At 42.4% G+C, this 27,248-nt stretch overlaps 1 protein-coding gene and 1 long non-coding RNA gene across 3 annotated transcripts in view; both read left to right on the top strand.

The window, feature by feature from the left end:
* Positions 1-3,421: 3,421 nt before the first annotated feature.
* Positions 3,422-6,809, top strand: myca (MYC proto-oncogene, bHLH transcription factor a). 2 transcript variants are annotated; one of them, XM_071484893.1, is made up of 3 exons: positions 3,422-3,571; positions 4,768-5,484; positions 5,821-6,809. In XM_071484893.1, exons 1-3 carry the CDS (start codon positions 3,538-3,540, stop codon positions 6,429-6,431), a joined length of 1,362 nt encoding a protein of 453 aa, XP_071340994.1. In that variant the 5' UTR covers positions 3,422-3,537; the 3' UTR covers positions 6,432-6,809. The 2 variants fall into 2 exon arrangements, with proteins under 2 accessions (XP_071340994.1, XP_071340995.1); XM_071484894.1 differs by lacking the exon at positions 3,422-3,571 and adding an exon at positions 4,209-4,464.
* A 1,200-nt stretch (positions 6,810-8,009) lies between these two features.
* Positions 8,010-27,248, top strand: part of LOC139625160 (uncharacterized) — a 32,035-nt gene continuing 12,796 nt past the window's right edge. The window contains exon 1 of the long non-coding RNA XR_011691851.1: positions 8,010-8,198. This is a non-coding gene — a long non-coding RNA (uncharacterized lncRNA). The remainder of the gene's footprint in view (positions 8,199-27,248) is intronic.

The following is a 27,248-nucleotide window of genomic DNA, read 5'->3' as shown; positions in this document are numbered from 1 at the left end:
TGGGCATGGTAACGTGCACCAGATGAGGCATATAGGAAAGGAAAACACTGACCCTAGCAGGGCTTGTATAGTCAGAGTGTGTGAATACGCTGTGCACGTGAAGCCACAGAACTCAGGACGTTGGAGCTGTGGTCAGAAATTAGGGAAGTTCAGAAAGGCAGCACGTGAGTCAAAAGGAAGGACACCAGTCGGTCTCTAGAGTGTGACAACCTACCTCCTGACTAATTCAACAGTCATACATCTAACTGGATGTTCAGTAGAAAAGAAAGTGCTTGATACAGAGATCAATTCATAAAAAAAATCAGCAATGTATCTATGCACTAGACCTTTTCCATCTCATGGCCTACTTGAAAATCTTAAAAATGTCGGTGGTGCGCATCCGACACCGTAAAAATACAGAAGCCATACAATGTGTCAGACTGATGGCAGACAAGTGTATGATGTGGTCCAAATGGTAACAACATAAAAATTCCTTATCACAGTGATAGGCCTTGATAGAAAAAAATGAAAAGAGTTGTCAAACATTTTTAATGCTTTTAGACATCAATTCATTTTAAAACTTTTAAAAACATTATCTATATTTATATAATTACATCTTTTCACCAAAATTGTACTGTTTTGCTAATGATTTCTCAGCCCACTTGCAATACCTTTGTGGTCCACCAGTGGGCCCTAGCCCAAAGGTTGGGAACCACTGCACTAGAACTATAACAAGTCCTCAAGACCAGACGAACTCCCCCTGTATAACAATTCAAACGATCAGATTTTAGGGGTGGGGCTGTAAGATGCCTTTTGGGTGAGTGGAGACGTGGGAATTTATTTTTCATTAGAGCGAAACATTCTTTTCTGTAAGAATACTATTGTTGGGTTTTGGTTTGTGTTTGAACATGACTGAGGCGTTCCCTCCTGTGTGACTGTGATGAGTCTGTCTTTCTGTTTGAATGTGATTTCAGTGTCATTTTACAATGCTCCATACTCAGTGGGCAGAGACTATGATTCACCTCAGAAAACTGATAAACATCTTTTTTTTTTATTAAATGAGTAGTTGATTAACTGAGAAAAATAACTGACAAATTAATTGATAAAGAAAACAGTTAGTGGCTGTGCTACCAATTGCTAGTTCCTTCCTTCAAGATTGTATTTATTGATTGGTTGTTGACAAACAGTAGTTGTTGTAGCACATGTACATAACCATACATCTTTTCCGGCCCGGTATTATTTTGCATAATTAAGACCACAAGACATCAGCAGCAAATGTGTTAACCCTTTCACTTTCATCCACCAATCCTCATTCTCTCTTCTTCTGTCCTTTCATTTTGGTTTAAATGCCTTATGCTTTATTTTTATTTACACACACACCTTTTATGCCTTACATAAAGTAAGAAAAGTGACATATAGATAAACTTATCTTGAATTCTGTAAAAGTGTGGTTGTGGGTTATGTCAAATAACCAGCAGTCCTTTAAACACTGAATTACCAGTACGGTTGCTGGGTGCAGTGCTGTGACTGGGTGTAGTATAACAGACAATACAGCTAAACAGCTGTTTAAACAGCCGACTTACATACTTGTAAAATAAATGCATACTGCACTTTGTGTTGTCATGATGTGTTCTGTAAATAGGACTTTTATTTTAACTCTTAACATTGATTTCCCAAAGCCAAACTGAAATGTCTTCCGACTTTACTGTACAGACTTGTCAATCACAGGTGGGAGAAACCAGTTTGACTGAGGTAAAAAAAAAAAAAAAAAAACACAATCAAACCTGAGCACCTTCAGTCTCCACTTATCAGAGAAAATGATGCCAGATCCAGTCTCAATGTTTCCCTCTGTCTCTCCAGGCACTCTGAAACACAGTAACACAGGAAACATCCAGAGGCGATAAACACAATGACCACAATACATGAACCTTGTGGTTATGATCACTATCCTCCACACAGCATCCCACAGCGAGGAAAGGAGAGACGGGAGGGAATGGACGGGGGAATGGGTACAGAGGAAAGGAGAGAGGCTTTAATTTCACTTTGGGGATTTTCTTCACTTCCTCTGGAATTATATTGATAACAAGAGAAACTCTTTCTCTCCGTTGTGTCTCCTTCACTTTGCTCTCCTCCATTTGCCAACTCAGCTATTGATTTATTTTTCCGCTCTGCAGCCTCAAGATGTGGACACTTATGTGCCCTCTACCATTAGAAAACCACAGCTGGAGATGAGCTGGAGACTTAAACCCACTCAGTCTTAAAAGTTAATAAGAATAAAAATAAATAAATAAAAACTGCTGCAAATATTGAATGAGGAACATTGTTCATCACCTTAGATTTAATTGCAATATCCATTAAGGTTATAACTGTTAACCATATGTAACATGTTCATTTTCTCTCAGCATTCAGCACTTTATGATACAGTCAATTGATTGTGCCAAAAAATTCAAACACAGACAAAAAGTACTAACTAATATTTCTAATATATGAAACGTTGAACTCAACAAATAATTGCTGTCCATCTTCACTGCAAAGAGCACTTTCCTTGGCTTAATTTCCTTTAGTTAAAGAAAATATGACTCTTTAAATTGGAAATCAAACCACTGAATTAGATCTATATTAAATTGTCTTAGTTTAATTATAATAATAATATAATTTAAGGTGATAATGTGACAATTACATGCATTTCAAAGCAGAATTCTAGCACATGAATCCGTGAAAAGTGATTTTTCCTTCAGTCATGTTTGATGGACATCATAGATTCTTTCAGGTCTGTCTTAAAATAATACTCACATGACCATATGTACATTGAGTTCCTGAGTGCTGTAATTGCCCCTCGTACCCAAGCTGGCTGTAAAGAGTCCCCTTTAAATATGATTTTCACATCATAGCAAGAATCAACTCACAATTATTCTCTTTATTAACTTCATCATACATTTCTAATTTTTAAATTATTTTTTCCAGATGATTATAAGTAGCACAACCTACTTTGTCAAAAGACTGCAGGCTGTTACATTTGTCATTTAATGCTTCTCCAGAACCCTGTTTTTTAATGATGTGACCCACTAACCCCGATAAATAGCTCCACTAACCCACTGCACAGCACCATGTTGTTACTGAGCCACTTCCAGCCTCTCTCGATTTTAATGTGATCTCAGCTGATCGTCTCTCAGTTCTTGGTGGTTTGTGTTTTTGCGTTCACCTTCATGATGTGACCCTGCACAACACCTGGCTGCTCTGCATCCCCGGATCACATGTGCACAGCAGAGGGCGCTCCAAGCCCGTCCAATCTCCCCCCCCCTTCCCTCCCCACTACAGCAGAGGAGGGCACCTCCATCCAACTGCGGTACCCATCTGATTCCTTTAATTGCTTCCTTCCTGTAGTTAATTGGTGCCAATCTGTCCGGCCTCCAAACCGAGTTATGTTGCATGGTCAGGGCGAATTGTTTGACTATTGTGTGTGTGTGTGTGTGTGCGTGTGTGTCAAGTTGTGCCTTCATTACCCACAAACTGTAATTGTCTGGTGTGTCTGCTTGTTGAAATCACCTGTTTCAGTCAATGCAGAGCTGTCAGCGCCTGCAGACAGATCGAGGTAAGCCGCTGCACCTGCGAGCTTTTCATTGTTTTCTCGTGAAATTGCTGCACAAATTGTGCAAACCTGGCAACACGCGTCATTCTGAGCATTTCTGCACACTCGCTCACTTTTCGAATAAAATAAAAATAAAAAATTTCATCCTAATATATTCTTAGACTGCAAATCTTATTTGTTATTGCCTTGAGACTGTGAGACATAACGCATTTTTTTTTTTTTTTTTTTTTGTTTAGTGATGGCTTTGGCGGGAAAGTATTAAAATAACTCAACCTAATTATCTGTCACTACAACTTACGTTAGTGTTTTTCGTAAGTCTCCAGTCAATGGCAGCTCTACTCTACTCTACTCTACTCTACTATGACCCCTCCCACTTCTCCTTTAAGCGAAATAGATCCAAACACATATCGGTTTGCGACTAAACATCCGAGACAAACGCGGCGTATTTAAGTGTGAGTGGATAATTTTCGGAGTGTGAGTGTTATTTTCGGTGATGAAAAGTGTGTGTGTGTGTGTGGGGTTGAATTTTGGGTGTGTAGCGTTTTCAAGGCCGGCGAGCGTTTCGCGGGAAAACGCGGAAGGATACAGCGCGGGGGGAAGCCGAGGGGCGGAGTGATGCGGCGGTTTTTTATTGCAGCCGGCGGAAGGCTCAGCTGTGATTCCCATGCTGCTGATGACAGAGTGCACATCGTCCTCATCGGGTCGCTGGTGCAGCCGCTCAACCCTCCATGCATGCTCCACACAGCCTCACTGACACCGCCTGCGACACCTCTTCTCAAGGATTTACTCTCACTATCGCACTGGAATAACTTTCCTGCTCTTTTTTTTTTTTTATTTTTTATTTTTTATTTTATTTTGGGGGTCGATTTCCCACCCCTCTTCCCCTCGTCTGAAAGGTAAGGGAGGGAGTGGGTTTGTAAAGCTTGCACGACACCTAAAAGAAGGTATTAGTTTCTCAGTAGCAGTTGAGTGGGAGGTTTTCCCTCTTTATGCTCAGGTTCCCAGTGAAGCACCTGCTGCTGCAGCGCTGCAGCTGCACGCAAGGCGCGCAAAGAGGGTCCATGTTTTGGAAGTGACCATGTGATGTTGCTTACACTTAATGCTGCAGACGGGATCGGTGCCAAGCAGCCGCTGTCTGTTTTGAACCTGCAGACCTTTTTACAAACAACTACTAACCAGTTGTTGTTTTTCTTCTTCAGCCAGCTTTACAATAGAGGACGGACACATCAGACGCGCCATGCCGCTGAATTCAAGTTTAGCGAGTAAAAACTATGACTACGAGTACGACTCTCTCCAGCCGTATTTCTACTATGACAACGAGGAGGAGGATTTCTACCCTCAGCAGCTTCAGCCTCCGGCACCGAGTGAAGACATCTGGAAGAAATTTGAACTGCTGCCGACCCCTCCCCTCTCGCCGAGCCGCCGGCCGTCCCTGTCCAGCCTCTTCCCCTCCACGGCGGATCAGCTGGAGATGGTGACCGAGTTCCTGGGCGACGACGCGGTCAACCAGAGCATCATCTGCGACGCCGATTACTCCCAGACCTTCCTCAAGTCCATCATCATCCAGGACTGCATGTGGAGCGGCTTCTCCGCCGCGGCCAAGCTGGAGAAGGTGGTCTCCGAGCGGCTCGCCTCCCTGCACGCCGCCAGGAAGGAGTCGGCGGCTGGTGGCGACAGCGCGGAGCCCGCCGGTGCTGCAGCAGCTGCTGCAGCTGCAGCTGCATGGAGGCTGAACAGCAGCTACCTGCAAGACCTGAACACATCCGCTTCGGAGTGCATTGATCCGTCTGTGGTTTTCCCGTATCCAATAGCAGAGACGCCCAAGCAGAGCGCAGGGACGCCGCCTAGTAAGGATTTGAGACTGGACACGCCGCCAAACAGCGGCAGCAGCAGCAGCAGCAGTTGTAGTGACTCAGGTGAGTTGTGAATCTGTTCTCATGCAGTCACACCCCTCTGTGCAATCAGGAGTTTCCCTCTGCTGAGTGTGCAATGGAGCTTCATGGCAGCCTCTATATTATGATTGAAATAGACAGATTCTTGTTTTAATTTAGGTGTTTTGCAGCCATGTCTTGTTGTTGCTGTAAGATTAGCTAGAGGGTATGGCTGCAGGTTAAACAATCCACTGATGTGGGAAGTGGATGGCGGAGATTGTACCCCCTGCCTTCCTGCTGTGGCATTGCATTTTAAGTAAGGACTGCATCCTCGATGACGAAGCAGAGTGTGACTGTTGTGCTTCTTGTGCTGTGTTACAGAGGATGAGGATGGAGACGACGACGAGGAGGACCAGGAGGAAGAGGAGGAGATAGACGTGGTCACAGTGGAGAAGAGACAGGCGGTGAAACGGTGTGACCCCAGCCCGCTGGAGACCAGGCATCCCAGCCCGCTCGTGCTGAAGAGGTGCCACGTCTCCACCCACCAGCATAACTACGCCGCCCATCCATCCATGAGGCAGCATGAGCAGCCGGCTGTCAAGAGGCTGAAGCTGGAGAGCAGCAGCAGCAGCAGCAGCGGAGGTGGAGGTGGTGGCCACAGCAGGGTCCTCAAACAGATCAGCAGCAACCGCAAGTGTTTGAGCCCCCGGACGTCTGACACGGAGGACTATGACAAGAGAAGGACTCACAATGTACTGGAGCGCCAGAGGAGGAACGAGCTCAAGTTGAGCTTCTTTGCCCTGCGGGACGAGATCCCCGAAGTGGCCAACAACGAGAAGGCAGCCAAAGTGGTGATCCTGAAGAAGGCTACAGAGTGCATTTACAGCATGCAGTCAGACGAACAGAGACTCCTCTCACTCAAAGAGCAGCTGAGGAGGAAAAGTGAACTCTTAAAGCAGAGACTGGCACAGCTGCAGGGTTCTCGTGCTTGAAGTTTGAATCAGACTTTTTTGGCCTTTTGTTTTTTATGCAAGTTCAAGACTTAGGGTGTACAGTTGTTGTTGTTGCATGCAAATGCAAAACGGATTAAGTTGTTTGGAATCTTGTTTGATTTCAATGTTAAAACTGCCTCAATAGAAGTTATGGGTGGATTAATATTTAAAAGTTTATTTTTATTAATAAAATATTAAAAATTGGGGTCCGTTGGGGTCCCAAACTAAAATATAAATTTTTATGTTTTGTATATAATTAATATTTCCTAAGAAAATGTATTTTTGGATCTCAATTGTCTGGTTGTTCAGACCCAGTGTTTGGTTTTTTTCCATTATGTTCATAGATTCTTTTTGAAATATAAAATGTTTCTTCTTGAATTTGTCTCCTTGTTCTTGCATCTCAAAAACACTCACACGTTCCATCACAGCTTCCACTTAGAGCAGACGTGCATCAGTATGGGGGGGGGGGGGTACATGTTAGAGGTGTAGAGTGGGTTCAACACCAGGGGAGGAGGAGACTAACCACATACATGATGCATACGTTATTGTTGACGTGGACTCAGATGCTCATGTTTATGCTGGATGACGCTCAGATGAAGACGGCTGACTACTTGAGGTAAAACATGAAGTGCGTTAGGGGCTTAATTAACTGATTTCATCACCTGAGCACTGGTTTTGATGTAATCTCAGTGCACAGCCATAAAGAAAACATGCTAATCTCAGACTGTGATCCCCAATTTGCAAGATTGTAAAGTGCCACTGCAGCTCTTTTTGACGTGAGAGAGCTTGCTCATGAAGGCATCCCACTAAAACTGATAACAAAAGTAAACAACTCTCACAAAATGACTCTCCGGTATCTGCTCTGTGGACAAAAGAGGGAATTCACCTGTCAAAAAGACACATGCTCTGCCTTAAAATGGAGCACAAACACTTGAAAAACACGAGTTCATACACAGATATTTACTCACGTGATTCTCCTCTTGAACGCTGAGAGCTACAGGAAACTAGAGTGAAATTCCTTGTAAGGTTAAAAATACCCAGCCAATTCAGTGGTCTCTGATTTGACAGATAGGACTGAACACAAACCTGATGTATGAAAGTAGAACAGGTAGATCTACAGCTGCTGTTGCATTCATGCAAGCAGATAAGTTGCCTGTGCAAGCCGTCTAATTGTGACTCATATTTATGGTAAAACCAGAATATTATAGGATTGAAATCTCTGGGGACAAGTAAACAACATATTTGCCCAATGAGGCTGTTTCTGATTCTGATGCAATAATCACTTGATGTCATGTCTCAGGTAAAGATTGAACCCTTTATCTTTGGTGTATGAATACAAAACAGGTAGTGAAGCAGTTGCAAAGACATTGATTTCTGTGAATAAGTTGCCTGTGCAGACTTTTGACAACATCTTTTTTTTTTTTTTTAATTGTGGGAATATTATTGGAAAATAATCAGAGACAGAATTAAAAAAAAAAAAAAAAGTCATTGAACTCCGCATAATTTATTACGTGGTTTATAATTATAACACACCGGTTATCACCGATTTTTACACCGGCTTTCCAGTCTCGCCGTGACGTCACTCGCCGTATCCCGAGCCACCACCCCCCCCTTCAGCGCGTGGTCCTGGTCGCGAGCACATGGAATGAGCTCGAGACGTGTCTGCGAGACGCGCGACTGATCATCAGAGGGTTGGGGGAAAAAAAAAAAAAAAAAAAAAAAAAAAAAGAGGAACATTTTTTCAAAAAACCAGCCCCAACAAAGTCGGTAAGAGCTCTTTTCCATTTGTTTTCTTGTCGGCTGCGTCCTCCGCGTTTGGACCAATTCCTTAATTAGACGCACAATCAGAAAAGTGATGATACCAGAGAGTGGATCTCTTTATCTCTCAGCCTGTCCGGTGGGAACTTGGTGTAAGGCGGTGGTGCCGAGCTGCTGGACTGAAAGCGACTTTGCAGAGGTTTAATCTGATGGGAGCACACATGGTGATACAACCTGTCTGAAACTATTGTTCTCAGGACAAGTGTTGTTTTCGTCTGGCTTCTCTATTGTCTGTCCAACTCCTGTTACTGCTGCAGGATTTAGAGCTGGAGATGTTCAAAGCGCATCTTGTGTTGGTCTTTTGTTGTTTCCGCTGGCAGATGCTTACTTTATATTCAATGCTAAAGCCCATGTTGTGTACTTCACAAGCCTTTATTCTCCACGGACCACAAAGTCTGGGGCTGCTTCAGGCATTGTTTTATCTCTGCTGTCAGTGTGATAGTGCAGTTGTTTGGATCCTGACAAAAGATAATAAAAAGGCATCTGTGATAGCATCAGGTGACACTCCGCTGGATTTATAGGCTGTTTTATGCATTATGGTGCGCTTGTTTGTGTGCAAACAAAAGAGGAGACATCTCTTAAATACATTTTATATTCTCCCGGACTGTGAGTGCATATATAAAAGCAGTTTTAGCAGAGATGGCGCAGCAGCATATCCGTGACATGAGATATTGCCACACTGAGACATGGGAGCACCAACAAAAGGTGGAATTGGAGTGGATTCTTTGTGTGGACTTTCTGGGTGGGCAGGGCGGTGTGTGTACACTGAGCAGGGAACGTGTGCTGTGACTGGCTGACCTGAGTTCAAGCCTCCACGACAGTGTGCGTCCATGCATGCTGGAGTTTTGTCCAGTAAAACGTCAAATCCCTGCTCAGAGGAGGTGCTCTTATGTAACTTTGGCAGTAAAACTGAGTTTTGCCTCAGGGATCGATACCCGGCAAACACAGAGGCGTCTGGGTGAAAACTGGGTTTTCTGAGTGAGAAGTGAAAGTTTTTCACCTGCCGTGGTTACAAATACATGCCATTTTAAACCACATTTCTGTGGCTACATCTGGGCGTGAAGATGGGACCACGTTTTAACCCTGATGTCTAAACCCTGACATCTTTCCGCCTGCAAATCACAATCTCAAAAATGATGCTTACTGCACGGGGGTGTGATCACCAGCTTCTGGAAAAGGCTTTGTTTTTTGAGTTTTTCAACTTTTTCATCTTATTAATTCATACTTAATTTCAGGAATCAAGTGCAACTTTTCAAGCCTAAACTGGCTCTGCGTCAGGTAGAAGCCCTGTTTTACTGTACCTGATGTAGAGGTACGACTGAAAGTAGCCCCGGTTTGTGCCTCTCATGTGTTAGCATTACATAAAGTGTAGATGTTTGAAAAACCCATAAGGTAATTTAAAAACACTTGATAATGTTCTGAAGATATTCTTCACAGCCTCCGGGGCACAATTGAAAAAGATTGTTAAAGTTTTTCCCAAGTTCTGCTCTGTTTTACAATCCAGACAAAGATGGTCGCTGCAAGAGTCATTCTTCATCATCCATATGGTTTGATAGTGTCATCCAGAGTCTGGAGAGCGTTATCATTAAGACAAAAGGACGGGTGAGGCTCTGTTACTTCAATGTGAAGCTAATGTGAGTACAGATGTACTGTTTGTCACGCTGATATAAAACTGAGGGAAGCAACAAACCCTCACGTTTAAGAAGCTGGAAAAGGCAATTGGCACTTTTGCTTAGAGGAGCTCTTTGTAAGTTTTGCTATTGCTACATAGCCAGTGTTAGCATTAACAGCTGTTTACTCACCAGGCTAGAATAAACATCAGCCCTCATTCCTTTACTCGCCGTGAGCTGTCATTGCACCACCGGAGGCAGGAGCCAGGTTTGGTCACTAAATCTGATGTTACAAATATATGAATATGAGATACAGCAACAAGAAACGCAGCGGCTGACAGTATTTTGAGGCAGAGAGTTTAGATTTGTTGGAGTCAGCAGGTTTACTAAGTAGATGTTAATGTGTTTTCGCAGCGTTGACTTCTTTGGTATGAATCAAATGATGGAGTCACAGCGAAGTCATATTCCTCAAGTGAAGAAAGGAGTTTTTTTTATTTTCTGCATCGCTAAGATTACATCAGCTCTTAGCTCGTCTGAGACTTTAAATCTTTGGAGGGTCTTTTACTCCTCGCTGGAGCTGTTTTTGCAGGAAGAGTTGTGTATGTTAGAGCGTATCTTAGAGATCTGTGTGTTTTCCAGGCAAAACTCAGACTGAGCCAAACTGCAGTCCCTCGCCACAGCGACTGCACACATACCTCTCAGATACTTTAGAGGCCCAGGAATACATGGAGGTCTGCTGTTATGTAATCCGTGTTTTTCAGGGTTTTGGAAGCTGGAATAGATTAAAGCGGCCGATACACCCCGAGACAAAACCGTAGCTGCTCGCCAGCTAGACTTTTCTCTCTGGCTGTGTCTCGTTTTACAAGCATCATTACTATCAGATGACATCACTTTCCTCTTCGGGAGTACGCTGCCTCATTTGCACATTTGCATTCTCCGTCTCTGTCTGCGAGCTGTCAGCGTGTTTTTGTTTGCGGTGACGCTGTGTTCGGCTGCCAGCTTCTTCTGGCCTGCACGGTGTTTTCAGTATGAGGTATTTTACCATGTGAGACTGTTTAGGAATGCATTGCTTGAGAAATGTGACACGTGTGCGTTTGGATTTAACATCAAACTGAAGGCTGAGTTCTCCTCACTTTGTGTGTAAGGAAATGAAAAACTGGAGCCATTGCATACTCTTTCCATTTTTCCAAATGTGGTGAAAACCTTTGTTTTGGTGCAAATGCGTGTTTTTGAGATGTTTTGAACGTTGATTTAATGTTTTTTTTTTCCTCCCCTTTTTTTAATGGACCCACAAAGCATTTGCTATTTGTCGCGATTTACACCAACTGTTTACAACCCGATTTTGAATGTTGTTCAAGTAGGAGCTAGCGAACAAAGCTTGTTAGCTTCCAGTTAACCTAGTTAGTTTAGCTTGCTAACGTTAGCGCTGATTCACACTAGATGTGTTTATTCAAGGAATGTTACAATCATGCATAGATGTTTAAGTCACATTTTTCATGTATGTCATAATTTATTATCTTATTTATCTTTAAACCAAGGCCCCTTTGACATTTAGTCTATTTTAGGATATTTTTTTATTTTCATATTTTTTACATTTCCACTCATTTTTTTTTTTTTATGTGGAAATTGAAAATGTGCATAAAAACAAATGTACTTAGTGGCACAACCTCCACAGTCAGTGTTGTTTGTCCCACATTGAAATAGGAAGCGGTCTGGCATTAGCTGTCTCTCTTGAATGGGTCCAGTTGTGGCCAATGACCAGACTGTTAAAGCTCACAGCAGCATGTGGTCCTGTAACCTCAGCACTGTGTGAATGTATGTTTCATAATTTTGTTAAAAGCAAATTAAGGTACTAATTCATCACATGTAGGTGGTGTGCATGGTCATCCTTTTCATAACTTCACCGTTGCAGGCAGATATGCACTTCAGATCAGTATCTGACTTAAATGTTCATTTTTGGCTGATGTGCTGTGTGGGGCCTCAGAGAGAGACCGTTTGGAGCAGTGTCTGGATGTTATGTAACAGTGTTGGTCCCTCTGGTGAATGATTTCATTAGGTAACTCCATACGTTTTTTGAAATATATATTCTGGTAAAAAATAGAAAGTTGCAGAAAACAAGATGGACAAAATTACACAGATTCCAAACTACATTTCAGAACTCTCATTTTCTTTTTTCTTTTTTTTTTTCATTCTCATTTTCTGTCTCAATGTTTTCTTGACACGCTGAGTAGAGGAATCCCAGATTACAACAACAACACTGTAGGTTATCTTCTCTCTCAAAGGTGTAGAGATTAGTCTCGACCACAATAATGTCACGACAGGCCTTTCTTTATTTCCACAAATCAGCTTTTCAAGCTGCCGGTCCATCCGCATTCAAACGGAGCTCTGATGGCAAGAGAAGCTGCTGAACACTGTAGCCGGTCAGTCTTTTCTCTCTGTGCATGCAGGGGACATCGGTGCACAGGAGAGTGCAGAGAGCATTGTCATGTATTATATTGTAATGACGATCCTCATCAAAGCAGGACGCACTGGCTGGATTAGAGCTAATTATCCCAAAGGAGGTTCCCCTCGGTGTGGTGTACACAGACCTCCACACAGGAGGCCAAGCAGAGGGCAGGTTCCTGAGGCCAGGTCTCGGTGGAGGAGAGGAATGTTGTTGTAGTTTACTGGCTTTGCAGACACAGAAGATGCAGTTGTATATTGAAGGAAATTCAAATGTTGATGTCATTATGTTTGGTATTTAACTTTAACAGCATTTATTTATTCCCATGATAACCATTTTTAATTTATGTATGTATCCAAACACACACATACACTGTAAATCTGTGAAACTGTACAATGATGTTTGTTTTTGTACGAAGCATTACGACATAGTTGGGATGTTTAATGCTGAAATGATCTTTCTTCTCAAATGGGAGGTTTAGTTCTGTATGTAGAATACCAGCTTGTGTATTGAACAAAACAAACAATCTGAAGACAGAAACTTATGCTCTGGAAAATTCAAATAGGAATTTTTCACTATTTTCTGCGATTTTATACATTAAATTAATAATTAATAATGTAAATAATAATGAATTGCAGTTCTCCACGCTGCTTTTAAAGGACACACTATTCTGAATCTTGCATAAACTGGTTCATTAATGTCGACTGGCTTGGCGCCAGTTTTGATTGATGACCCTGGCTGCAGAGTTGTGACCTGCATACCGAAAATAACGGACATGTGATATATGAACACTGATTTGTGTTGGCATTTTGGGACTGAACACATCGTCTCTTATGTTTACCAGTTGTCTGACAGTACTGCAGTAGTAAGAAATGTTCTAGTGTTGTGTTTAAAGACCCGTACAGCGAGTACAGCAAGAGTGGACGGACATGCTGTGCATGTGAAAGAGGAATGACCCTCAATAGAAAAACTATCAAGGACTCACCAATCAGTGTTCATGCACATTAACATCTCCGCCCCCAGACAGAGCAATTAAAGACCCAGAATTTCGATCAGTCCCTCTGCACTGATGATGTCCAGCCTTGAGTTGCTCCATTGGCCGTGAAGTGAAGTGGATGTCATCTAACCTTCACTAGGCATCCAAACAGAACTCAGTGTTCCTGTAGTTTTTAAACTGCATAAATACACAGAAAAAAAATCCTACCCTGATGGTGCAAAAGTCACTTTTTATATCATGAATATTTGTGCTGGATCTGAAAAGAAAAGTATCAAAAATTAATGTTTTTTTTTGTTATTTGTCATTTTAGTTCATACATGTCATGTAAAATACAAACTTGTCTCCATAAGAAATACCAGCTTCTGTCAACGAATACTGTCTTCCATCTCTTAGTCATGTAAAATTCCCCTTTACAGAACCAGAACTACGTCATTTCTACTAAAATTTTGACAGCTTTTATTGGGGTTTTTTTCTGTGTGCTTTTACTTTTTTTAATTATTGATTAAAATCTACCTTTCTTCATGTGAGAAGAATTAGCTATCTCACCGTATGTGTGGAAAACACTTTACCTCTCACCTTCTGCAGTGGTCACCTCTGAAGCCTTTGCCTTCAGCCAGACCTGGTTGATGTTTATGTTTAAAGAAAAGAAACGACGTGTGGATGGGTCCTGAACAGATCAGGGTGGGATGAAAGCATGAGTTACCTCATCTTTAACCTCTTGACCCCCCCACCATGAATTTCCCCAGTTTCCTCTTGTCGCTTCAAAGGTAGAAAAATCATTTTTCCCACAGCGGATGACATTGTCCCATATGTTCTGTTCCTGCTTCACTGGAGCTTTATAAGGCTTACATTGACCCAGGAGGCCCTGTTTTATGTTTGCACCATTATATCAAATGGAAAAAATCAACATGCCGTGTTGTTTTATTCATGTGATTCACAGAATGAATTTCAATCCAGGACGTCTCCCTCTCTTTCTGCTCCTCTGCTCACTTCCAAGTAGCCCAGCACAGTTTATGCCACCAAACGACACCCTGCTCTAAACACACCGAGGAGGTCGGAGTGAACCATCAATCGCAGGGGAGAGGAAACGTGATCCTCAGCTGCTGTCAAACAGTCCGCCCGCGCGGCTCGACAGGTAGACGTCGGTGCTAAGTGTGGCACTGTTTGGTAGATCACATCAAACTTTCACACACACGGTAGCATGGAGGGCAACATGAAGGAGGAGGCAAACCCTGCTCCACTTCCCAGGTTCTCCGGGTGAGATGAGTCACACTCGGCAAACAATGTGTTTGATTTTTTTTTTTTTTTTTTTGCTGTCAGTTTACCTCAGGCGTGGAGCGAGAGAACAGACACAAACTGTTTGACTGACCTACATACTGTGTTTATGTGTCCTGCCACTGTGCGAGTGGAAGGACCTGTGTTTGAAAGGAAACATGCCCACACATTTAATAAACGGGTTTCAAGGCCCCATTGTCGAGCTGACAGCGCCGGGGAGGAGTGCGAGACGGATAGACACCTTTTGTTTGCCTGCAGCAGTGAGAGGTGAAGCCCACATGCGTTGCGATGATGCCAACTCTATGCAAACATGATGAGTGATCTGACATGTGTTACCAGTACTGCCACATAAGCCCTTTTCACACATGGGATCTGTAACGCTGGTGGCTTTGTCGGATTCCAACAGGTTTTGTAATGACTTTTTCCCAGTGGGGTGAATGTGATGGGTCATGAGATGATCATCAGTGCAGAAAATTAAAAAAAAATAAAAAACACTTTGAATTACAAAATTACATTAACTTCTCTGAGGTTTCTCTAATCAGTGCAGTTTTTGTCTCCTCAATGAAACTGTTTGAGACAAAATGTAAAATTCAAGCACAGACATTTGTATTAAAGTGTCACAAGGGAAAAAAAAGTCTGTACACAACATTACAACACTATTATGGATAAAGCTGCAACACCTGTGTCATATTTAGCACCTGAGAACACAAGCATAATGTAATATGTTATATAATATAATAGTCCTCTCACTGGCTGTATCAGCAATAGATTTAAAAACTTTTGTATTGATGTAATAAATTTCCTAATCAGTGTCATCATTTATGAACAACCCATGTGTTATGTTCAATAACGGCCGCTTCATTGGTTATAAAGAGTTTTGTAGGTGGGATTAACAATGGGGACGTCATGTACCTGAGTTTGACACATCTGCACAGGTTGTTTTACGTTAACTCAGAGAAATAAAAAGAAAAGATTATTTTACTCTCACTGCACAATGCCACTCCCAATACCACCGTCCTCAACTATTCACACAGAGAGGGAACACATCAATACATCCCAAACCACAAGGAAAAGAGGCTCTTTATTATGGTTTACAGATAATGACTCCTAAATCGTAAATCGTAAAAGCATTGACTGCAACAGCCTTTGGAGCTTTCATGTCGACAGATATTTCACTTGCTGCTGAACGTAATGCAAAACAAAGCAAGACCTCCTCCCTGAACATAGGACGAATTAGATATTTATTAGATAGAATAATATAATTCTGCTGTCTGCTCGCATAAAATGACAAGATGTTTGTGTCTGTTGTGCAAGTGACGCTCTTTTAAATCGTATTTGCTCACATGCTGCTGCCTGTCCAAAGTGTTTCGCAGGATATTCACGCTAAGCATCTGGCATGAAGCTGAAAATTTGTTTCATTTCCTTTTTTTTTTTTTTTTTCCCAGCCACAAGCTTGAAAAAAAAAGAATGAATGAACACATTTTTAATAGACAAGAACATCCTGTACAACTTAAAGCTCATTCATAGAATTTTATTAAAGCAATTTCATTTCCTTTATGCATCAAAGATCTGCAGCGTGAATCACAGAAAAGTAACTCTTGAGCTACTCTTCATGTAAAATTCGCAACACATAGCTGAAGTGCATGTTAGTATCAGTTCCGCACAAATTGCACTTTATTTATTGCAAAGGGAAGCCGACAGTACAACACAGGATCACATGTTGTGTTGGAGTTCGCAGTGCAGTTTAATGATCATTAAAGCACCGTTGATAAAATATTGATAGTGTCTTGTCAGTGCCAGCTCTCTCCATCACTCGCCCATCGGGGGTTGGAGGTCAGACTGCTGTCAGTCTGGGAGAATTCATTAGACTGATTAAAAGTCCCTGCAAAAAAATGTTATTGTGGTTTCCCTCCTGCAGGGAGACCGGCCTGTGTGGCGTCGGGGTTGTATTCGACAAATGAGGAGTCGTTTCAGCGGAGAGGTGGGATCGTCAGGGTGCGATAGCAGGTCGTTCTGTCTTTTGTTGGGAACTTCCTCACTCTGCCTTTCTCCTGTTGTTGTGTTATTTAAAGCAGCTGGAGAGCAAGTGTGAAAGCTGACGGCGGCCGTCGTACAGTGTGTGTGTGTAGTAGGTGTCACAGGACGGCCTCCGTCACCTGGTCCTAACTAAACACGGCTTGTTCGGACAGCGCCAGTCACAGTGATGCGTTTTCTCATGGCAGGTAGCGTTTCATTAAGAGGGAGGTCGGAGGAGGATACAGAGGTTTGTGTTTACAGTGAGATTTAAATGTTCTGCGATGCCTTCACATGAAATGAGCTCATTGATTGGATTTGGAGTGCTCTCCCATCACACCTCAGAGAGCTCAGCCTTCGTTCTCTCCCACTTGGGTCTGATGGGGAGTCCCGGGCGCGCTGTTCCCTCCCTTTTGATGTGCAGACTGTCCGTCCCTGGGGTGGTTTTGATTGCCTCTTTACTCCCCCCTCCTATGTAAGTCAATAGGAGCCAGCTTGCCATCTGTGGGAATTGATACCTCTGCTGAATCATACTATTAAAGTGCTCCTCCATCTTTCTTTCCACTGTCTCCGCTCGCACCCTCTCACCCCTCTCGCCCCTCCCCTCCCTTTTTTTTCTGAAGTTGGGCTGAGGGGACAGGTCTTATCTTACTGCTGGAGATGCAGGAGACATGTCTGCCAATTGGGCCGCGTTCAGACTGAAAATAGCAGCATGTAACAAAATCACAAGTGGCTGCGATGGTGTGGGTGCTACAGGTAGTGGGGAGGAGGAATATGAGCATGGAAGTCGTGGTCGTTTATAGCACAATAACTCCGGGATTTTTCTCTGGAACCTTATCATGGGGAGGTAAACAGTAGAAAGACAACATTTACATAGCAAATATTCCTTCAGGAATATCTGCTTGTGAGTATTTAACTGGTGCATTGTGGGAAAAGTTAAATTAGGTTCAATGATTTGAACAGACAACAGTGCATCTTTTTTCCATGAACCCAGTGCACCCAGGCCGCGTCTTTGCTGACACAGTGGTCTCACTGAAGAGGAGAAGTTGTAGCATCGTTTTTGTTGACCAGGATCTGTTACTTGTGTGTTTACATCTCCGGTCACATCCACACATTTAAAAAGCCACATGTGTACTTCACTGCTCGAATCCGCAGACGAGGATTTCTAATGATCTTGGTGAGACCATTTCATTAAAGTCCATGTCGCTATAGTAAGTCTTTTGGTCACTCAGCACTAAACCAGCTCCTAAAGCAAATGTTTATTTATTGGTGGGTTTAATGGCAGCTCATAAATCATGTGGCTGCCCCTCCTGTGTCACTTTTTCCAGTTATTCTTAGAAGACAGTTGTGAAAACGTCGAAGGTGACAACAGAGGAACAGGAGCTGCAGCAAGCTGACACCTCCAGACTCTAATGGAGATGCAGTGTGAGGAGGAGGAGGAGAGTTTGTACCACTGCTGACTTGTCACTGGGAGCCCAGCAGGCTCATCCTGGTCCTGATTAATGGAGCTGTCTGCTGGGCCTCGCAGGGGAAAAAGCAGGGCTGTTTTCCCATTCACCGAAGCCCCCGTTTGTCTGCCCACAACAGATGGGCCCCCTGGGGCCCCTGGCTCGTTTGCACCACCCCTGCCTTATGTGCTCAGCATCCTTCATCTTCATCAGTGAACGGGTTCTTGAGCAGAGTCACCTGACCTATCGGTGACCTCTGTGACTTGTCCACCTTCACAAAGTTGGCAGATACTCTAAAAACAGCAGCTCATTACTGTGGTATTCTCATGTAAAGACTGTGGGTTGTTCAGGCCTCACTCTGCTGAAGGAAACTGAGCTACTGGTGCCATCCATACGTTTTTTTTTATGTGGTGTGTTGCTACACAGGGATTTAGAGACTACAGCCTTTATGTCTATGCAGATCTATACAGTTTTTCTTCTACAGTAATAAGCTGTTTTAGTCTACATCTCGCCCACATCTCCTCTAAAGGGCACCATTTAAAAAAATAAATTATACTTTCACATATATAATATTTTTGTGGCATTTTATGTCTTTATTTGACAGAGGACTGACGGGAGCTGACGGGGAATAATGGAAGAGACAGATGAGAGATGACAACCAGGAGTGTAGCATCTTTACCCTCTTGAGGGCTGTGACTCACTATACATACTGTATGTAGCATTGTGCTGAAATCATAAGGGAAATAATTGATTTGCTGATGAACTGAAAATAAATCAACAGCAAGTGGTTAAAGTAGTTTTTTTATACGACTATGAATTGAACATCTGTGGGTTTTAGACAATTGTTGGGACAAAACAGAGGTCTGAATGCATCACTTTGCAGGGATATACTGAGCTTATACGTTGGACTGATCAAATATCAGCAATGTCATACATAAAAAGACCTGCCCTTCTGCTATCAGTGATTCATTCAGACTCAGTTTTTACAGTAATCTCATGTCACCTTTTATAAGAAATAAATTGGAGTGACTTCATGAGATATACAGCTTTTAAATTTCAGAAAAAAGTTGTCAGAATCAGATTAGAAGTCACTATGAGCTCATGCTATCTTAAATTAAGGAACCGATACTGGAAGAAAAAAGTTGGACCAGAGCAGCCTTAATTATTTGATGATAATAATAATAATAATAATAATAAAAATCTTTATTTATATAGCACTTTTCATACACAATGCAGCTCAAAGTGCTTTGACAAATATGAAATGGACAAGAAGATAATTGAGAGATAATCAAATAGGGCTTTTTATTTAATGAATCATTTGAGCCATAAATGTAAAAAAAAATAGTAAAATGAAAAGAAAAGATAAGAAAATATATTTACATTTGAGAAGCTATAAAGAAAATCACTAAGATGATTAATCAGTTCTCTGACTAATTGTTTTAGCTCTAATGAAAAGCTGCAGCTCTGCATAGTTTGTGTTGTCGTCACACAGTGTAAAGCTCTTCCAACCATATATAGATGCCATATAGATGTATGGATATATGATAATCCAGAGGATTAGGTTTCAGCAGCCTCTCTGGCAGTAACAGCTTAGGGTCGCCAAACTCTTAGTTGGATCAGAGCAGCAGGTGGTCGATCCAAACGCTTTAAAGTAGAAGTAAAAACAGCCAATTAAACCTTTTTTTGGTTCCAACCATTCAGCTCCGAATCACAGTTTCCAGTCTTTTTCTGTGCCAGAATTTTTTTTTTTTTTTTTTTTTTGAATAAAATTATTCACTTGTACTTGTAAATCTAATCAGCAGGTTCTGCCAAATGAGCCAAATGCAGCACCAGCCTGACAATTGCCTCGTCCCAGCAGCGCCTGTGCTCTGCCATGTCTCAAGAGCCTTTCATTCACACAGCAGATTGTCTTTGTTTGTCTCAGATTTGTGATAAATTCTACATCTTGGATGACTTAGTTAGTTTCAAAACTCCTGGTTAATTGTAACAAACGTACAACTCGAATCCTTTGTGTAACCTTCAGATTTGGAGGAGTGAACACGTCTTATCCTCGTCTCTCCTCTGTGGTGACATTGGACATTGTTTCCTCTTCCTGCTGATGGCTGTTGTTCTTTTCACTATCGGGGAGAAGCAGGACGGGACTTTTTCAGTTGCTGCTGATTCACCACAGATAAAACTGCTGTCCCCTGAGAGTGAGATTGCTTGGTTTCACTCTAACATCACATGAACTGTTCATAGTTTGGGTTATAATGCAGGCCATTATATGTGGCTGTTTTAACCACAGAATATCAATTAAAGGCTCTTTGATCTCTTATAACTGATAGGCAGGAAGTGGCCCTTAGCAGGGTAAGGTGTCAATTTAAAACACGGGAATATGAATCAACCAGATGCTTTCTCCAGTTATTTTAATTGTTTGCCAGCAGGAAATAAAGTTAAGTAAGTGAATAAGTGAAAAATGAGCAAACAAAGTCTGGATTTCCCGGATCTGTGGTTGCCTCCCCCTGTAAGACATCCTCAGTCACTGCATTGTAATGTGGCCCCAGGGCTTAGCTAAGTTTGTGCTCAGTCATAGTGTAAAGTAAACGTCATATCACAGATATAATATTACTGCGTGCCCCATTCATTCATCGAATGCTCACACACATACTGAGTAACGCTAATGCTAAACTGTCTATGAGAAATTGGGTTTGTTTAGATGCTACTTCAGCTTACATGCTATATATGCTCAATGGTTTTTAACTTTTTACCTGCCAGCTGCTGTCGTTACCACCTACATTGATTTTGCCTTTATGTGTGATAAACAGTGGAGATTTGTCCGTTTAATGGCTTGCAACCATAAATGTCTGCATTCGGCAGCGGTTTTCTATAAAAATGGAGATCATCTTTTTTTTTCATTCCTATTTTGATATCGAGTGTCTCTTGCCTGTTACTCACTTGTTGCTGCTGTTTTTCTGCCACCACAATGTGCAAGTAAAACCGCATGACATGAGCGATGTCCACTCCAAATAGGTCTTTTTTTTTTTTTTTGCATTTTATAATTTATTTCTCTTCTAAAACATTTGTGACTGATGTAATAAAGCCCCAACAGCTCCCATTTGTTCCTTGATCATTTAATAATATTCTTTCTTCCCCCGATTATTTTCCCTGGAAGTCGAACTCTTGCTCCTCTGTCTGACCCGGGCGCTTTTACGACTTAGTGGGGAGTAAAACAGATGCTTCATTGGGAGAGTTAGCAATTTAAACTGATTATGGATTAAGAGTAAGAGAGTGGAGTCTGTCCTGCTCTCCACAGCTCTTTCACTTCAGTATTTGCTTGCTTCATCCTCGCAACCCTGCCTCCCTTCTGCCTGCAGCACACATCTGAGGTATCACCAAAACTCTCTTCCCATGTGTTTTTGGCTCAGCCAGGCTTTATACCGCCAGGTGATCAGGCTGGAAAATGGTTTTGGTTGCTTTACCTTCAGAAGGAAGCAGCTTAAAAGCTTCAGATCTTCACACCTCTGACACTGCCATTTGGCATCCACTAAATACAGGTGACAGGATTAAATAATTCACTGTCCGCTAAGCCCCGCCCCTCTTAGTTACTGTAGTTGTTGCTTCTGTTAAATATAAAACCCTGTCTCATAGAAATTATGTTTCTTTTCCTCTGACATTGTGGTGCCAAAGTAATCTCTTACTAGATTATGTTCAGAGGCAACGTTTTTTTTTAGTTTTTTTATGAATGAAACACCTAGGAGGTGGTAAGGTTGGATGATGGCCGTATACAGCACACAACTGTCACACCAGAGACAGAGACCAGGATTTTGCATTTTGATCTGGATGGTGGTAGGCCTGAAAGCCTTGACAAGCCTTTCAGGCCTAGTTATGCCCTGTTAAGCTATGATTGGTCAATAACTGTTCGGGGGAGGGGTTTATCAAACGGTCAGTTAAGAAATTTTTTTTAAAAACTTGCAAGTACGCGCCTTTGCACCACTCATTCTTTTGTGATGATGAATGCTATGCTCGCAGCTGATCAGATGGCTTGTTGTCTTTGTCTGTTTGTCCGTAATGCCCTCACATGGTATTCCAGCCCACCTCCGTTTAATCTCTTTGGGCCTGAGCCAACTCTAAATGCACAGATCGCCTCTTTTCACAGAGACAGCAGTGTCAGCAGGGCTGTGCTTCTCCACTGAGCCCCCTGAGCAGACCCCCGGGTCCCTGTCTCCCATGCCCTGAAAAGGAGGTTGAACCTGTGGGACCGGCGCTCTAAAGCGGCCTGGTACTCATCAGCCGCTGGAGGTGTTTTGTCTAAAGCTTTTTCATTCATTTACTCTGCTGTGTGAGTGTGCCTTTAACATTAAACAAGCAAGGGCCGACGTGTAAATATTTAGCCTTCCATGTTTGAGAGAGTTCAAAGGCAGCTAAGGAAATGAATGGGAGACATGCTCCAACTTCTGCAAACCAGATAAAAGAAGCTGAATTAAATGCGCATGAAGAAACTTCACGGCTAAACCTGCAGCTTCATTGCGGAGGGGCAGCAATTAATCACAAACTCGTCTTTAACCAGTTTCTCATTCCCTTGAGTTTCCCACCGCGGTTGTTGATTAATGCGGTGCCTCAGACGTAAGCTCCACTGTCCTGTAACCCGACGGTAGTTATTGGTTATTACTCAAACTGACAAGCATGCTGGGAAGTGTAACAGGAAAGGGTTACGAGGGTGTGAGTGCCGGGTCACAGGTCATGTCAAAGGTCATTTTAGGCACGAGCGTGTTGCTGGTAAACACAGACTGGCTTCCGCTGTTCAGATGGTCTGGTCATGAAGGTCATGACCTTTTAAAGCATTGGCGCTATGTGAGATGGACAGTTAATGTTGTGTAATGAGACTTCCTCATTTTGACTCATTTAAAAATGAAATTATGATTTTCCCACGGTATATTTTATTCGAATTCGCTGAGTCTGATATTGATGTGTGAATCTTTCCTCATCATGTGTCACATCTCTGTCTTTCAAGCACATACCTCGACTGTTTCTTTCGGTTTCTCCCTCAGCATGCAGAGCTTCAGCTGCTGCCCTCTGGGCACAAAACCCACTTGAAATTCCTTGTGACATTTAGATAAATCAGACGTATCTTCATTATCTACAGCATCAGGTGGTTCACAGGTGGGTCAACCAGATGAACTGGCATCATGGAAAATGTCAAAGCTGTCAGTGGAAAAAGAAATGAATTTCAGAGACGAGGGAAGGTTTTCTTGCAAAAATGTTTCCTGAAGTTTGAGCTCTTCATTAAACCCACACAGTAAATTCATGCTCCTCCTAAATCAAACTGCTGTCAGAGCAAAGTATGCACCTTAATGACAGAGCAGTCTTACCTCATTTCTCTGCATCTGCTGGGAGCCAAGAAGTGGAAAGAACAAAATTAAATTCTTCTGCCTGATTTTCTGGGAATGATAATAGTGTCATTCTTACAGCAGGAAATAAACACTCTTCCATCAGAATGCTAATGTGAGGCCTGGTTGTTCCTTTATTGGATTTGTGGGGGATGTTTCTTAATGACTGGAAGTGAAGATGAAAGAAGAATAAACAGGGTGAAATTCCATGAATGTCACTGAGAACAGTCGTTCTTATATCACCGGGACAGAGTGTGACAAGTTGTCCGTAAGAATCATATGCCTCTTCCAAGTATTTATACTGTGTCATTCAGACATTTCACACTAATGTACTCATTTCAAGAGGAAGTCAATAAAATGTTGTACACTGTGGACCATGCCAGGGGTTTATCAAATTTGTGTATGACCTAATGTGACCTATAACGGACCTTAAATCTGTCCTCTGGCTTGACAGAGGTTCCCTATAGTAGTATTAGTAATAATAGGAGATAGAAATAGGTTCTGTAATTTCCGAGGGAAACAAATACGGATGCTCCATGTGCACAGTATTTTTAATTCTCACATGACTGACCGCAGTCTGCAACTGCCTTGAATTCTCCCATGCAAAACAGAAGCTGTAGAGCTGAAAGGTTTAGTCAATATTGCATAGAACATAACAGAAAGTTACTTTGCAGTAATTTCATTAAGTGCTTAATCATCAAAGTCATTTTACCACATATCCACTGACTCCGCTGGTTTCACAAATCTGAATATTTTCTGGTTTTCTTTGTCTTTTATGAGAATAAATTGATAATAGATTTGAGTTTGGGACTTTTGGGCAAATAAAACAGTCAATTCAAACTAAATACAATGATGAACAGTCGAGAAGTAGCATGGTTTACGTTTTAATACATATTTCCATTGTGAAATTAGAATTCATTGCAGCTGAATCCAAGCTGATCACGGTCACCCTGCTTCATAAAGAATAAAACCACATTTTTCACATTAGTGCTTGATAATCAGAAGATAAATCTAGTCTGGAGTATCACCTTAAGAATAATATTCACTGTTTTTTCCACAGAGAGTCGGAAAACATCACTTTGAACTTGTTTTCAAAGGACCGAACAACTAATATCCCAGAGTGTGCGTGCTTATTTTGAGTAATGTTGAAACTGCCGAGCAGCATGGAAATTAAATGTGGATCAGCAAAAAGATTCATGTTAGAAAATCCTGAACAACAAACTAAGCATTCATACATTATTTATTTCCTGTTGCCTGTGCGAGAATATACCACCGCGGTCACAATTTCATTCTTATTAGATGCAGCTCGTGACATCTTTTTATGAAGAGGAAGTTGAGAAGTGTTCTGCTCTGGATATGGACACGGCGTGTTTCACTTAAGACCCTGTGGCTGTGTGTGTGTGTGTGTGTGTGTGTGTGTGTGTGTGTGTGTGTGTGTGTGTGTGGAGGGAAATTTCAGATATAAGTGTCTAATTGTTTACAGTCCGCTATTCACGAGAATTATAGCTTCAGAATGAGTGAAACGAGCCAAGTTTGTGTCCCAGTTCTTTAATTTGCAGAGGTTTCATGAAGGACGATCTGTGTTTTATCTAAGGCGGTTTTAGCGTCGTAAGTTCTCCAGTCTGAATGCTCCTGTCTTGCTCCTCTTTGTTCTCGCTCCTTCAGAGGAGGGGGGGGGGGGGGGTGACCATTCATTCTAGATCTGCACCTGTTGAGTGGAGCGTACGTCTTTCCCATTTTACGTCTTGAATTTACAGCCCTCAGCTGGAGGGACGACCTTTCACTCGGCCTCTATGGGAGAGCCGCAGCAGCTGTGATGACTTCACGGGCTCCTCGTCGTAAAAAGACATCGAGGAGAGGAAGCACTCGCTGCACCTTGAACCTGATAGCTCCCTGATTTGACATAGTGCCGCCATCAGCTGTTAGTTTCTATCTGATTGAACTGTTTTTCAAAGAAACAAAAAAGGTGCATTCACTTCTCCTTGTGGTCTCATTAATATCTATTCATAGCACTCAAAGAGAGGCAGGAAGAGACCACTAAAATGTCCCCAGTTTTTCATATGTGTGGTCCTTGGCAACAGAAAACTGCCTTTTTTTTATGGGGTTAGCAGCTGTGTGAAGAGAAACATTAGCAACGCTGACTCATTACAAAGAGTGGCTGAAAAGTCTGAGCCAGTTTATCTCTGGTTTGGCAGTGAAAGACACATGTAGCACACTTATGAAGAGAAATCACTGCTTTGTAAATGGACGATTTTAGGAAGTGCCCCATTACGGAGGCAGCTACTCTCGCCTGCTGGCTTCCCTCTGGAGCAGCTGTCGGTCACCGTGTCAGTGGGTAAATCTCTGAAATACAGATTTCTAAAGAGCCTGGAGCTCTTGAGGAAGGCCTGGCCCTGAACTCAGCATCAAGCAGTGCTAAGTGACGAGGATCCCCTGCTGAGATAGTTTCAGACATCTGAACATTATGTACGTCACATAAAGTCTGTAAACAAGACACTCATCTGCAGCTTGATGTCTGTCTTTGCTGTTTACTCACAGTCTTCTCCGGCAAAGTGTGCTGGAGTCTCAAGATCTCACCGTGGTGGTCCTTCAAACCTGCATCAATCCAGGTCAGACCTTTAACCTCCCTTCAGGATTGTTTCTGCTGACTGTTGCCCTCACGTTTGTCAGACCCGGTCAAGAGGTTTTTGGGTAATGAGCTTGTTGTCGATGAAAGATGGGTCACAGATCATTGTCGGGGCAGCTGGCTAGCTGCTGTGAGCATTGACACTGCTACACATTCCTGCTGGTTCACGTTACAGCGGAGATATGAAGCAGCTGGAGTTCGACGAGTTTAGTAACTGGTGACTCAAAGGGGCTGACGTTGCTTTCATTCAACTAGTTAGAAGCAGCTCATTGCGGATCGTATATCCTGCCCAGTCCTCCGTGACCCAGTACCCAGTGATGTGGACATACTGCGGTGAAGCAGAACTTTTCCTGAATGACTTTTGAGAGCGTTGCTCTGGAGCGCTTGGTTATAAAATTGTAGATGATTAAATTTCAGGGTTTTTTAAAGTATTTTAAGGACTTTTCATCCACATTGTCTTAAAAGTGTAGATCGAAAGTTCATTTTGACCTCAGAAATAGCAGCTGACCACACAGTCTCCTCACTGTGTCCATTTGGTAGCTGTTCCTCAGCAGATGGAGTTTGCCCAGTTAGTCTGGATTTGTAGATCTTCAAACTTCCATTTTTGACTTCTAGTCCATACTGGCTTCAGATAGTTGTTTCCAAACTAGGAGTTGGGACCCTTCTACCCCTTAGATGCATCTATGGAGTGGTTAGATAATTACCAGGGTAACAAACTGTAATATTTCAAATGCCGGAGAATTAATTGCTGTGAAATTTTGTAAATCTGTGTCTCACTTTTCATCCAACACCATCATCAGGTCAAAATTTAATTTGTCCATTACTTAAGATCAGATATTCATAAAAATAATCATATTCCCATCATCCTGTGGTTTGTGTGTCATACTAATTTGCAAATGTTAGCATGCTAAGCTACATATTTCTTTTTAGCTGGACTGCAATGGTGAGGCCAGACGACTGACTGCCTGACTGACTTACTGATGAAGTTACACCAGTGGTCAGTCAGCCACGTGTTGGCCTTTCCCCACAGCCTTTTACTCTTGGTATCATCTGGGTGGGGGGGGTGGGGGGGGGGGGGGGGGGTGGGGGGTACAGCCAGTGTTGCCAACTTAGCACCATTACCGACTTTTCAGACCTCCACAGCATAACTCCAGGTTGGTCTTAAATTTGAGTAAATAGTTAATCCATACCCCAAGTTGCATAAATCTAGAAAATAGGTAG

The sequence above is a fragment of the Trachinotus anak genome, unplaced genomic scaffold (genome assembly GCF_046630095.1).
Source record: "Trachinotus anak isolate AG129_WGS33_773 ecotype Australia unplaced genomic scaffold, CSIRO_AGI_Tana_v1 ptg000009l, whole genome shotgun sequence".
Lineage (NCBI taxonomy): Eukaryota > Metazoa > Chordata > Actinopteri > Carangiformes > Carangidae > Trachinotus > Trachinotus anak.
The sequence above is the reverse complement of the archived record's forward strand: the minus strand, read 5'-3'. Positions and strand labels throughout refer to the sequence as shown.

Coding starts and splice junctions, on each gene's coding strand:
- myca (XM_071484893.1), top strand. CDS start 3,538: ATGCAGAGCTGTCAGCGCCTGCAGACAGATCGAG. Junction 3,572..4,767: donor GCGCCTGCAGACAGATCGAG/GTAAGCCGCTGC, acceptor TTTCTTCTTCAG/CCAGCTTTACAATAGAGGAC. Junction 5,485..5,820: donor CAGCAGTTGTAGTGACTCAG/GTGAGTTGTGAA, acceptor GCTGTGTTACAG/AGGATGAGGATGGAGACGAC.